The sequence below is a fragment of the Onychostoma macrolepis genome, chromosome 08 (genome assembly GCF_012432095.1).
Source record: "Onychostoma macrolepis isolate SWU-2019 chromosome 08, ASM1243209v1, whole genome shotgun sequence".
Lineage (NCBI taxonomy): Eukaryota > Metazoa > Chordata > Actinopteri > Cypriniformes > Cyprinidae > Onychostoma > Onychostoma macrolepis.
Window position 1 is genome coordinate 21,928,988 of NC_081162.1, and position 13,411 is coordinate 21,942,398.

General features: G+C 37.8%; 2 protein-coding genes across 3 annotated transcripts in view; both read left to right on the forward strand.

Moving 5' to 3' along the window:
* The first annotated feature begins 1,436 nt into the window (after positions 1-1,436).
* Positions 1,437-8,909, forward strand: ccdc124 (coiled-coil domain containing 124). Its single transcript, XM_058785092.1, has 5 exons — positions 1,437-1,583; positions 2,482-2,653; positions 6,528-6,711; positions 7,459-7,564; positions 7,961-8,909. Exons 2-5 carry the CDS (start codon positions 2,495-2,497, stop codon positions 8,160-8,162), a joined length of 651 nt encoding a protein of 216 aa, XP_058641075.1. The 5' UTR covers positions 1,437-1,583; positions 2,482-2,494; the 3' UTR covers positions 8,163-8,909.
* A 142-nt stretch (positions 8,910-9,051) lies between these two features.
* kcnn1b (potassium intermediate/small conductance calcium-activated channel, subfamily N, member 1b) overlaps positions 9,052-13,411 on the forward strand; it is a 37,789-nt gene continuing 33,429 nt past the window's right edge. The window contains exon 1 of one of the 2 annotated variants that reach the window (XM_058785089.1): positions 9,052-9,793. The gene's annotated coding sequence lies outside the window, so the exon portion shown is untranslated. Of the gene's footprint in view, positions 9,794-10,732; positions 12,049-13,411 lie in introns of those variants that run through there. The other variant, XM_058785088.1, reaches the window with a different exon arrangement.

A 13,411-nucleotide genomic window follows, 5' to 3' on the forward strand; every position in this document is an offset into this window, starting at 1 on the left:
CTTACAGCTCATGAAAGTCAAAAATCAGTATCTCAAAATATTAGAATATTACTTAAGACCAATACAAAGAAAGGATTTTTAGAAATCTTGGCCAACTGAAAAGTATGAAAATGAAAAGTATGAGCATGTACAGCACTCAATACTTAGTTGGGGCTCCTTTTGCCTGAATTACTGCAGCAATGCGGCGTGGCATGGAGTCGATCAGTCTGTGGCACTGCTCAGGTGTTATGAGAGCCCAGGTTGCTCTGATAGTGGCCTTCAGCTCATCTGCATTGTTGGGTCTGGTGTCTCTCATCTTCCTCTTGACAATACCCCATAGATTCTCTATGGGGTTCAGGTCAGGCGAGTTTGCTGGCCAATCAAGCACAGTAACACTATGGTCATTGAACCAGCTTTTGGTACCTTTGGCAGTGTGGGCAGGTGCCAAGTCCTGCTGGAAAATGAAATCAGCATCTCCATAAAGCTTGTCAACAGAAGGAAGCATGAAGTGCTCTAAAATTTCCTGGTAGATGGCTGCGTTGACTGTGGACTTCAGAAAACACAGTGGACCAACACCAGCAGATGACATGGCAGCCCAAATCATCACTGACTGTGGAAACTTCACACTGGACTTCAAGCAACATGGATTCTGTGCCTCTCCACTTTTCCTTCAGACTCTGGGACCTTGATTTCCAAATGAAATGTAAAATTTACTTTCATCTGAAAAGAGGACTTTGGACCACTGAGCAACAGTCCAGTTCTTTTCTCCACAGCCCAGTTAAGATGCTTCTGACGTTGTCTCTGGTTCAGAAGTGGCTTGGTAGCCCTTTTCCTGAAGACGCCTGAGCGTGGTGACTCTTGATGCACTGACTCCAGCTTCAGTTCTCTCCTTGTGAAGCTCTCCCAAGTATTTGAATCGGCTTTGCTTGACTGTATTCTCAAGCTTGCGGTCATCCCTGTTGCTTGTGCACCTTTTCCTACCCAAATTCTTCCTTCCAGTCAACTTTGCATTTAATATGCTTTGATACAGCACTCTGTAAACAGCCACACCTTTCAGTAATGACCCTCTGTGACTTACCCTCTTTGTGGAGGGCGTCAATGTTCATCTTCTGGATCATTGCCAAGTCAGCAGTCTTCCCCATTATTGTGGTTTCAAAGAACAAGAGATACCCAGAATTTATACTGTAGGGATGGTCATTTATTCAAACTCAAATGTAAATATTCTAATATTTTGAGATACTGATTTTTGACTTTCATGAGCTGTAAGCTCTAATCATCAAAATTAAAAGAAATAAACATTTGAAATATATCAGTCTGTGTGTAACGAATGAATATAATATACAAGTTTCACTTTTTGAATGGAATTAGTGAAATAAATCAACTTTTTGATGATATTCTAATTATATGACCAGCACCTGTATATGTCGATTTTTCTGTAGCCTACCTGTTGACAACAGGCCACAAGTGTGAAGCGATGTTTAGCGCGTGCATGGCGCGCGGTGACCGTCGAGCCTCCAGGTGGCGCTAAATGAAACGCTGCAACTGTATCGCGGCGGCTTGAGAAGAAGGGCGAACAACACCCCAGCAGGCTGGCACAGGAAAAGGTTGGTGCTATTATATTATATATTTTATTCGGTGTTTGAAAATGATTTCGAATAACAAAATGAGATGTTTAAGACGTCCTCTTCTATATCTGCTTTTATTGTTCAAATGACAGTATCCGATAAAAGCTTGAACGTAAAAACCGTCACTCTCTGAAACCAGGGTGATTAGCAAAAATGCTAACGAGGATGTTCCTTAAAAGAAAAAGTACAATTAAAATGTTGCTACAGTTCCAGAATTTTCCATTTTAACACTTTCCCTTTTAATCTTCTAGCCACGAGTCAAATGATAAGCGTGCTGTCAGAACTAAAAAAAAAACATAAGGTGTGAATTTGTGTATTATATTTGTATAGACATACATACGCGCAATTATAATCATAATTATTAAAATAGATAGATAGATAGATAGACAGACAGACATATAGACAGTTTTTAATTGGTATCACACGTTTCTTTCTCATTGCTTGTGGCTGGAAGAAAAGCAGCAACTGTATTCCTGAATTTCCTTCTTTTTTTGGAGTACTGTGAAATAAATATTTGGGGTTTAACTCTCTCCAGTAATACCAGATTATGTTAATACTGTGAGAACAAGGGCCTTCTAAATCCCTTCATTTTTTCTGTTATTTGAGGTTTGTGTTTTACTGTAAAATGTATTACTCATGAACATAAAAAATTCATGAACACTGTGTATCAGAAGATGCTCAAACCTCAATAGAGAGCCCAATAATATCTAGTCCTAAATAAATATTATGATTCAGCCTCTGGTCATCATTACCATGTGTTTAGTTTTTGTCTTTCTCTCATTAGAATCTGGTTATACACTTCATATTAATATCCTATGTGATCTCAGCACGTATTCTGACACTTTCATTACGGTCATCAACTCAATTACCTCTGCAGGGAAGTCCCAGGAATGCCGAAGAAATTCCAGGGTGAGAATTCCAAATCGGCCACAGCAAAGGCCCGGAAGGCCGAGGCCAAAGCAGTCGCTGATGCACGCAAGCAGAAAGAGCTGGAGGACGCTCTCTGGCAAGATAACGACAAACATGTCATGAAGAAAGAGCAGAGGAGGGTAGGCCTAAATTCTTGGTTTGAAAACTTATGTCCTTCAGAGCATGGAAACTGATATGTTGTAAGGGTCAAAAGATAAAAGAGTTCCAGCAGGCCTTCAATATATGTCATGAAATGTATCGTTACTGTGATTAGATTTTTGTCTTTAGTGTCCACAGCTATTTGGCAGTACCTTCTGTGAAATCAGAAGTGAAAAACAGTACAACAGTGCCTTGTGTATGGAGTGTAGTATAAACACAAGGTGGCAGTAAAGATCTTTCTCTCTACAGACTTCCATTCCAAAAAGTTTGACAGTGAAACTGTCCTAATTGAAGTAGTAAGTGGTACCTGGTGAGAGATTGCTATCCGTTAGAAGCCACAGGAAAATGACAACAACTCAGTCATTTTGAGTTCTTCAAAATAAAATTTGTCACTGTAAAAATATCTATTATAAAATAATAAAATATTTTGCATTTATACATTAAAGTAAAAAAAAAAATGGGCTTGGTAACATTTTCAAATGTTTTTAAGGCTCTTGTGCGCACAAAGGCTGCATTTATTTGATCAAAAATACAGTAACATTGTGAAATGTTCTTATAATTATACAACATAACTGTTGTCTATTTTAATACATTTTTTAATTAAATGTATTCCTGTGATGGCAAAGCTGAATTTTCAGCAACCATTCTAGAAATCATTCTAATATGTTGATTTTGTGCTCAAGAAACATAGATAGAAAGCTCAAAAGTACAGCATTTATTTAAAATAAAACCTTTTTTACATTATAAATGCACGCAAAGTGGAAAGATGCCACTACCCACGTTAACCAGACAATCTTTGCCCCTGGTCCTAATTGACATGATAATATGGAAATGTTTCTGAGTTCTGTACTAAACATACAGAAAATTGATTCCCTCCGCGCCCATGTTTTCCATGATATGTTGTCTAACATTCCCGCCGTTGGCTGCTAATCTTGTATCTAAATGACACAGCTGTCTTCCTTGCTAAAGCTGCAGACATGTGAGTCTGAGTAGCACACAATAGATTAATACATTGCAAGTCAGGTTTAGGGTTGCTCAGGAAATGAGGTCCCCATGAACAAAACGAAAGCCGAAGCCGACTGGGTTAAAGTAACACCGTCTCACAAGTTCTGATATCCTGTATCAATTATGCCACATATTGATGAGTGTTCGTTGTCAGTAATGGAGCTTGATTTTGAAATTAGGCCTGGATGAGGTCCATGGGAGAATGTGTTGACTGATATGCAGTGATAGGCAGTTTATTATGTCTACTAAGCTATTTTATGCCATGTTCAGTGTCAACAGACCAGATTGCAACTGGTCTACATGTAATAAAGGATTCGAGTGAAGGAATTTTAAAGTTTAATATATATATTAATATATTGACTGCCCTGTTGTAATACATGCATAATCTTAATTAGAATAATATTTAACAGTTACTAACAAATTGAATAATAAATTTGAGAACTGAATCGGTACGATGCAATTCAGCTTGCAAATGTGTTAAAAGAATAGTTCACCCAAAAATAAAAATATTTTGGCATCATTTTCTTACCTTCATCTCATTCCAAACCTGTATGACGTTTTCTTCTTTGGAACACAAAGGAAGATATTCTGACAAATTTTTTGTCCATGCAGTAAGTCAGCTGGATTTGATGTTGTTTTGGACCCTGTTGATTTATTGTCTGGATAACCCCCCCTCCTTTGTTCTGCAGAAAGAAAGGCAGTCAGACAGGTTTGGAATGACATAAAGGTAAATATTTGGTGCCAGAATATTTTTATTTTTGGGTGAACTACACATTTGCCAGCTGCACTGCATCATACTGACACAGTTCTCGCATTAATTTTTGTTAAAGTAACAGTCTCCTCAAAAATGAAAATCGTCATCATTTATTCATCCTCATGTTATTCTAAACCTGTATAACTTTCTTTCTTCTGTGGAATGTAAAAAGATATTTTGGAGAATGTTTGTCACATACAGTTTCGGTTTCCATTGACTTCCATTTATATGGGTGAAAAAAATACAATGGAAGTCGGTGGAAACTATTTGGTTACCAAAATTCTTTAAAATTTGTTCTTTTGTGCTTCACTGAAGAAAGAAATCCATACAGGTTGTGAACAACATGAGGGTGACAGGGCTTAAAGTAGTCCGGCCGGGGGCCGGATTTCCGGCTTGAGGGCAGGTCCGGCCTCCGGCGCAGACAAAATGTATTTATCAGGCTGCAAATTACAGTCGGAGGCACTTTCGGCGCAGACGCGCTTGGAAAAAACGAGCGCGTCGCTTCCATTATGAGCGCGCATACCGCGCGGCTACATTTGAAATAACGAACTTGAGCGCGCAAATGACGCGATATGTGAACAGGCACTAATCTGACTTGAATAACATACCGGTCCCCTTCAACCTATCACCTTGATTCAAGAGTCAGCGCGCACAGCTGTCACAGCCAATGGGAGCATGATATTAGGTTGTCTTAGCCAATTGCTAGAGAGGAGGGCGGGTTTTATGTTCTCTAACTAATACAAATTTCTATTTAAGTTGGCAAAGTTTTCTGTTTTGGTAAAAGCACCTAAGAATGTTTGCTTATTTCAGAGTGAGCAATGTTGAGTGCACTTTATGCTGTTTGCACATTACAAAGAAACCAATGGTAAATGCACTTTATGTCATTAACATGTTTCAAAGCTAGCAATTCAATAAATTTTGGCACAAACATTCATGTTATGTTATTTTCTTGACACAGTAAGCCTAGTACTGCAAAAGTTTAAATTATTTTGGCACAATAGTTGTTAATGCGAAAAATATGACTGTGCTGTTGCTCATAGAATTGGTTAATAGAAAAAACTGGCTTGGTAAAAGTCCTGGTTGAGCCACAGAAAGTTCAGGCTCAGGATTTTTTTTCACTTTAAGCCCTGGGGTGAGTAAATGAGGATAATTTACTTTAGATATTATTTGAGAAAAAGCTTATAGTAAAGTGCCATATGAATATATTTCCTGTATCAAAACTTATTTAATTCAACATTTTAATTATTAGAATATATTTTGGTACTCTAAATATTTGAAAGGTCTCTGGTGGCCACTGGTGCCTTTTGTCTCCCTCCCCGGCCCTCTCCTGCCTCTGTTTCATACATTATTGAGCCGGTGTTGGCATATGTAGTGAGTGTCCGCAACGCTGGCATGATGTGCCAGCCTACTCGGTAAGGCGCTCTGGTAAAGAGCTCCTCACACCCTGTTCCTTTCCTCCTGTTTCCTCCCATCGCTGCCATCTGATCCCCGCCGGCCTATCAGACCCACGCTGCTGTTATCCTACTGCAGCCATTCTGCTAATTATACCTCATGTCACTGAGGCTGCTGTGCGTGTTCAAGCAAGCTCACCTGCATTGGAAACACACTGATTTATCCTTTACATCTCCGAAAGATCAGCCATCGCCTGGGACTCGGTGAAGATCGGGTTTGGCGAATATAATTTATCACCAGTAGATATGTGAGAATGTCAAGAGAGAGGAGCATATCTTGGTTTGCTCTTGAGCGCGGCCTGCCGTGCGGCTTATCTGTGTCACGCGAATGACATTTCAGCCTCTGCTCGACATCTGAAGGTGTCATCTCATTATGCGTATCTCCTTACTGTTGTGTCACCATTTCTGCGGATGTTATCAACAGGAAGGTGGATGGGTGGTTAGGATGTGAACAGTTAAGACCATGTCTGATCCTAGTAACCATTACTTACCCGCCGCGCTGACACAGAGTGACTCTGAGCGCGCAGGAGGCATCTCTAATTTCTTTACTCTGCTCTGCAGTTTACACTTACATTTGCTTAATGACCGTCAGGCTGCCTCGATAACATCAGTTCAGTTGTAATTTAAAAGAGTGTGTGTGTACAGGATGATAAGGAGAAAAAGCGTTTGGAGGCTCTGGAGAGGAAGAGAGAAAAGCAAAGGCTCTTTGAGGAAGAAGAAGCCAAGATAAAGGGTAAACAACCAAAAGAAGCCCCCAGTAAAGTGACTCGAGCCCAGATTGAGGAAAACCTACAAAGCGGGCAAAATGTTAAGGAAACCAAGGAAAAAGGTAAGGCCAAATCCAATCCAGTGACTCAGACATAGAGCACTGCCTACACAGCATGCTAACCATCACAAAACCTCATAAGTGATTAATTTGAATGCTTTAGGCAGTGACCCTGTGTGTCACACGAAAAGCTCTTTATATAAATATACATTTGCATGTTGATAAACTAAAGCCCTTACACTAATAAGCATAAATATTTATGTTTCATTGTTATACTGTTTGTTTGTCACACTGTATCATTCCAATTGTTAAGATAACCCTGACACGTTAAAGTCACACTGAAATGTAATTCATATTGTGTTGTAAATTTAAATAAAACAGATTATCGAAAAATAAAAAAATGAGGAGCTGGGACTTGGTTCAATCCATTGGTTGTTCATTGGATGGAGGTGGATGTGATTGCATGCTTTAAGTCCAGAGAGAAGTCTGTCATTTTTCTTTAGAACATCGAAGAAGCTTTGATGTTTGGATTTAAAACGACAAAGTCAAAAAATAAATAAAAAATTAGATGCATGCATTGGAGAATTGTTCACATTGTGACATTTACATTTAGAAAATAAATGCAGTGATTTATTAAGTGCATTTTCATTTCATGCTGATTAGTAAAATTCATACTAATACAGTGCACACTGATTGCAACAAGATGCACTTATTTTCACACTAAACGTAAAGTGTCTATTGTTTTTTGTTGTTTTGAATAGGCCTTTTCAGTTTCCTAATTTAGTCTTGTGTATCCTTTTGAATTTACAGAGAAATGCCACTTGGATGTGCCGCTTGAGGAGAATGTCAATCGAATAGTTCCAGAAGAAGGCACGGTGGAGGCCCGAACCATTGAGGATGCCATCTCAGTGCTCAGGTATCCTGTTCTCTATCCTGAGTGATTAGGAGACTGTTGTTTTGCAGACATAAACATGAAAAAAGTCTACATTTGTAAGAATCACAATTCTCAGATGTTTGTGCTCTTAAGTGTTGTTCTTAAAAAAGACTGAAGTCTTAAGGTGAAGAAGCCTTAAATATGTTAAATGGTACAACAAAAAGCTTAATTATCATTTTAGATGCCTTGAATTTTAAGGTGGAAAATGGGAATCACAACGTGCCTAGTGTGATTATTAAACTTCAAAAGCCTATGATTTAATTAATAAATGTAAGTGCTGCACATTCAGAGTCAAAACGTGGCACTGTAGCACGTTCTGCAGGCTCACCATTTCAGAGCAGTTTCATTTTACATTTGGTCCATGCCTTTGTTTTTCAGCACTAAGGAAGACCTGGATCGACACCCTGAGCGCCGTATGAAAGCCGCCTACGCTGCATTTGAAGAAGCAAACATGGCACGCCTTAAAATGGAGAACCCCAATATGCGACTTTCCCAGCTAAAACAACAGCTCAAGAAGGAGTGGACAAAATGTCCAGAAAACCCCCTCAACCAACGTGTGGCCACCTACAACTCCAAGTAAACCAACACAATGTCACTTAAAGACTGACCCTCGACGCAGATCCTATCAAATACAAAAAGGCACCACGATTACATTTGGACGCATATAATTTACACATGAACTGCTGATCTGTTCACACCTCTCACCTCATATTTGAACTCACAGACAAACTTGGGTTATTTAACTAATTATTCAATAAATGATGTTGTATGAACAGCATACAATCTAATTCGCTTATCTTCTAGACATTGGCCCATCAAGAGCTGCTGGGAAGTTCCTAGGTTTGGTTTTGAGTGAACGCAGAGTGGATTATTGACTTGCACACACTTCCTTCACATAACATGTTTTACTGCTCTGTTGAGTTCTTTTATTAATTTCTCCATCTAATATGCGGAACATGAGCAGGAGTGTGGTTAACCTGAGGCAAGTTTTTATTTTTTTATTTAGTGTCTGTTTGATGATCATTAGGGTTCAGCTTCTGGATTGTGATCTGATAATTGCTCTAAATTAGGATGACATGTATAGACATTCGTTTGCTTAATTGATCTTACATGGCTCTTTGTTTTGAAAATGCACTTTGGACCTCGTATGGAACAATGTCTCCACATCCCAAAGGCGAGTGGACTAATAGCTGTTGGATTCCTATACACACGTGTCTAGCAGTGCGAACACACTCTGGGCTGTGCTTTGCATCTGTGGAGGAGAACAAACACACTCAGTGGCTCTTGGAAAAAAAATTCAAATAAAAAGGAAGGAAGAAAAAGCTGATTACTTTTGCTGATGTTTTCCTTAAAAAAAAAAAAAAAAAAATCCTCATAGGATGGAAAGCAGTTGTAGCTGTAGTTTACTTTCTTTTTTTGGTCTTTCTTATTTCATTTATTTTTTTAAAAGTTGGTGTCTGTTTTGACTAACCCAAGTTCGGTCCTCTTTTACAAATATTGTAGTGTTGACTGCATTTGTCAAGCTGAGCTCAACCCTGTGATACCCAAGTTATGGTAAAAAAAAAAAAAAACGATAAAACAAATATTTTTCCTCAAAGCTGAGGAACTGAAAACCACAAACCAACACTTTACAATGCTTACTTGCAACCCTTGATATATTTAAGCATTTTACATAATACATTTACCTATATTATATATTTTTAAAAATCTGATATTATATTGATATTTAATTGTATAAAATATATACAATTTTTTAATTAGAATATTTGATTTTACTAAATAAATGACTTTTTATTGATTATTTCTAGAAAATTATAAATATCATGCAGATAAAATAACAAAATTGTTAACATGATTGCAAAAATGGCAACGCATAGAAAATGGATCAAAAATACAATATCTCATGTAATATTTAGTTTGACCCCTTGACTTTTTGGGTTGCAGGTCTCATTTTGTACATGTTCATAACCCATGATGACATATTTTACCTCGTTCAACCATATTAAAAAGGTCCTTGCAGCTTACGTGATACTTCAGACACGATGAAGGTAGATTTGCTTTTAATAATGTCTCTGCAGGTACACAAGCGACGGACATAAACGGTCACTGACCCCTGTGGGACGTTCCGGAAGGAAAGGAAATTAGCCTGCAGGCTGGATAATTCCCAGTGGCCACCTTTATCCTCGGCAGGAACACTCTTTAGCACTTAAGGTAATTTATGGCCATAATGTGTCATCAAGCAGCATCAGAGTAAAAGAACTGTAGGTCATCTGGAGATTGTGCTACACGATAACCTCTCCCGTTTACTTACTTTCCATTAAAACATCTCTCCCACGCAGATGAATGTTTTAATGAATGTGTCATTTTCATAACTCCAACATAACTGCCTGTAAAACAATAATAATGGGACTTTCTGAAGACTTCAAATACAATTGTGAAACAATAGCGGTTTAATCAAGCTAAATATCTCTGAGCGAGGGGGTTTCAGAGTGAATATATTACTCGTTAGTAAGAATGGTGTTTTATTTTTAAACCTATTTGCACATTATTAGTTGTGACCCACTGAGAGTGTTAATTAAAAAACATCCCCTTCCTGCACTCAAGGGCAGTGACTATATTTGGCTAATCTTTATTAGCAGCACTGGTTCATCGTGATCATTTTATCAAGATCGGGCTTCGTAAGTGCAAAATTCTTTGCTGAATGAGTGGTCTTCTCGCAAAATCAAACTGAATAAAATAGCTGATACTCAGCTCAGCATGATGAATCTAAGAGGGAGAGACCCTGCTGTCTTAGAGAGCATCAGGCCTAAAATAGCACGGAGTTCCCTTATCTGCAGAGTCTCAGAGCATCACTGATTGATGACGGTCCACATCTGCCTACCACAAAATGCGAAGTCTGACATTATTCTTTCTAGATCGAGGTAGTAATAATCAGTTGCGATTTTTGCACAGTTTTTGTCACTGATCAAATCTGTGGCATTGAAAATGTTACCTTCGATGATTTTGCTACCTTTGCAGCACAAAATGCTGGAGAACATTATCAAGTTTTGTTCAAGTGATACTGAATTCTACGGTCATTAACGCACAACTAGGAAATTCATTTAAGCATATTTAATCTAACTTAAATAGTTTTGAATCATTTGTAATTTTTTTTTTCTTTTCATTTAAAAGTAAAACGATAATAATTTGCTTAGAAAAATACATTAAAATGCTAAGCTAAGCAGATGCAAAAAAAAAACATTAGTGGCCTTTTTTATTACACATTTGGTCACCGCATTTGCCATAACCCTCTAACATTGCTAAATTATTTAATGATAAACATTAACCAAAACTAATAAATACTTTTTACATTTAAAAAGTATATTTAATACATACTTTTTTAGGAAAAATGCTTAACATTATTTTTATTTAATTTTTTATTAAACAAATACAATTTTATTAAATAATTACAATTACAATTTTAAAAATAAATAGCTTTTTTTGGGCCCCACTGTATTTTTTCCAAATTTTGTACCATGTCCTATTGGCATTGCTAAGTTATTTAGTGGCAAAAATATATTAAAATTAAAATATATTCGAAAAATGCAAAACAGATATTATATATATATATATAATTATTTAGTGACAAACATCAACCAAAAATGAAAATTAATTTTTTACAATTACAATTTAGAAGGAAAAACCCCCGAAAAATGCAAAACATAAACATTTTAATTGGTCACCCTTTTTAGTAGACTGTATTTTCCCCACATTTTGTACTGTGTCCTTCTAGCATTGCTAAATTCTTTAATGACACACATTAACCAAAAATAACCCTCTAAAATCAAGCCTCTTCACTGCTGTCTTAAATTTAAGCATGAACGGAGGACTGTACACACTCTTCAACACACTGAACCCTGCTGGTTGTGTACATGTACATCTCATGGATCCATGTTTCCGTCCAACACTTGGTGTGATGTGTGTTGCTCTTTTATCTGAGCTGCCTCTGTGGCGGGAAAGATAAGAGGGTTTGGGAAGGCCTTTGAACTGCTGAGCATCAATCGCAGATTTCTCTCCCCTCTATTTCCTCATCTGCGGACCTCAATGTATTCGACTACCTCAGCCAACCCGAGCAGTGGACGCAATAATGATACCCGACACTTAAAGCAGAAAGTGTTGTGGTCTGTGCAACATATAGTGTTTTGCTCTCCCTCTCTCTCTGTGCTGCTTGTTTCTTTGTCTCCTTATCCATTTGCATGCCAACCCTTATCAAGCTGGGCTGTCCTTTCTTCAGCCTGCATCCTAATTATGCGTCTCAAAGAGAGACCGGCCGGCCCCCTACATCTGACAAGCGTCTGAGGAAAAAGCTGCATGTCTGATGACTAAATCCCGTTTTCTCGAAAAAGCGCCCATCACTCAAAGCTCGCGTATGTTAGGGGATCCAAGTCTAACATGCTCGCCGAAGGAAACGAGGATGCTGCTTTAAGGTAAGGTTGCCTCTGTTTACAATTATTTATGCTTTTTAAAATCTTGTATGCAGAGATTGAGCTTTTTGGAAAGTTAATTCAGCAATTACAGTTCTAATCAACAGGTGTCATTCCTGAGGAAATGCTAGAAGAAAATAAAATTACATTTCTGGGTCATGTATTTTAGATATTGTCTTTCAGATGGTAGATTTTACTCTTCTTTCAGTATTTCAACTAACTGTTTGCCCCAAGCAGATCACAATAACTGTATTCACGGACAGATGTGTTTTATTATACATGACGTGAGGGAAAAATATCCTTTTTTATGACACGCAAGCTATTCAATCTTTTATTTTGTTTTAATATCCATCGATTTTCATCTGTTTTATGGCATACAGGAAGATATTAAATCACAAGTTATCTCAAAATTGTTTTTAAAAAGGGCCAAAGTGTTATCAAGGGTGTTATGCTCTGTTTGTTTGATATATATTGTAAATGGCTAAGGTGTCATCCCACAAATTAGCGTGAAATCTCTTTCCCGCGTCCCAAACCCCCCGTCAAGGGTGAAGTAATGAACACTCATCTGCTTGTGACAGGGCCTCTCCATCTCTCGCTCGCTGTTAGACAGGAACATGCGTTTCTTCATACAAAAGAGCATCTGCAATGGCAACACGGTTAGCCTAGCGCAAACGGAAAATCAACATGTTTTCCTGAGCCGTTCTCAGAAATGTATTAATCAGTTTGATAGGCTGCCTTGAGATGAACACGTTTAAGTGTTCAAATAGACTCTATATCAAACTGTAAACTCTGATTTTTTTCTTTTTTTTCTTTTCCATTGCTGATATCGAATATAACAGTAAATTTCCATTTACAGATGTTTATGCTTTATGCAAATGAATCTGCATTAACACAAACAGCTCTAGTGTATTTACAACTATTGATTGGTGCCGCTGATCTTAAGGCAGTGTTGCTTTTCTTCAGGCCTGGATTTTTTTTCTCTTTTTTTTTTCTAAGAAAATGATCCATCAGCAGAAAGGCAATTAAAGGTAAAAATCTATATTTAGAGTGTGTGTAACCTCCTCGTAGCTGTGGGCGAGAAGTTCGAATGCAGTTTAATGAACAGGTGGAACGGCAGGAGGAGATATATAAATAATGCACACCGAGAGGCCTTTATATAAGAGCTGTCAGCTTGATTGCTAAAAGAATTACTTATGTTCACTCTCTTGTACAGGTTAAAATAGAAAACAGATGGTCCTTCTGTTGTAAAAGTGATACCAGGATATTAAATACCTGATAGCCCATAAAATTGCTCTGTTTGTATGGTGTGCTGTTTCCAGGCCCTGAGTGGTTTTACAAATTACAATCTGGTCCCTCCGGGGGGGTT

What these genes read in the sequence shown, in the direction of transcription:
- ccdc124 (XM_058785092.1), top strand. Translation starts at nt 2,495, where the DNA reads ATGCCGAAGAAATTCCAGGGTGAGAATTCCAAATCGGCCACAGCAAAG. An exon ending in TGAAGAAAGAGCAGAGGAGG is followed by an intron (nt 2,654 to 6,527) that starts GTAGGCCTAAAT and finishes GTGTGTGTACAG; the next exon opens with GATGATAAGGAGAAAAAGCG. An exon ending in TAAGGAAACCAAGGAAAAAG is followed by an intron (nt 6,712 to 7,458) that starts GTAAGGCCAAAT and finishes TTGAATTTACAG; the next exon opens with AGAAATGCCACTTGGATGTG.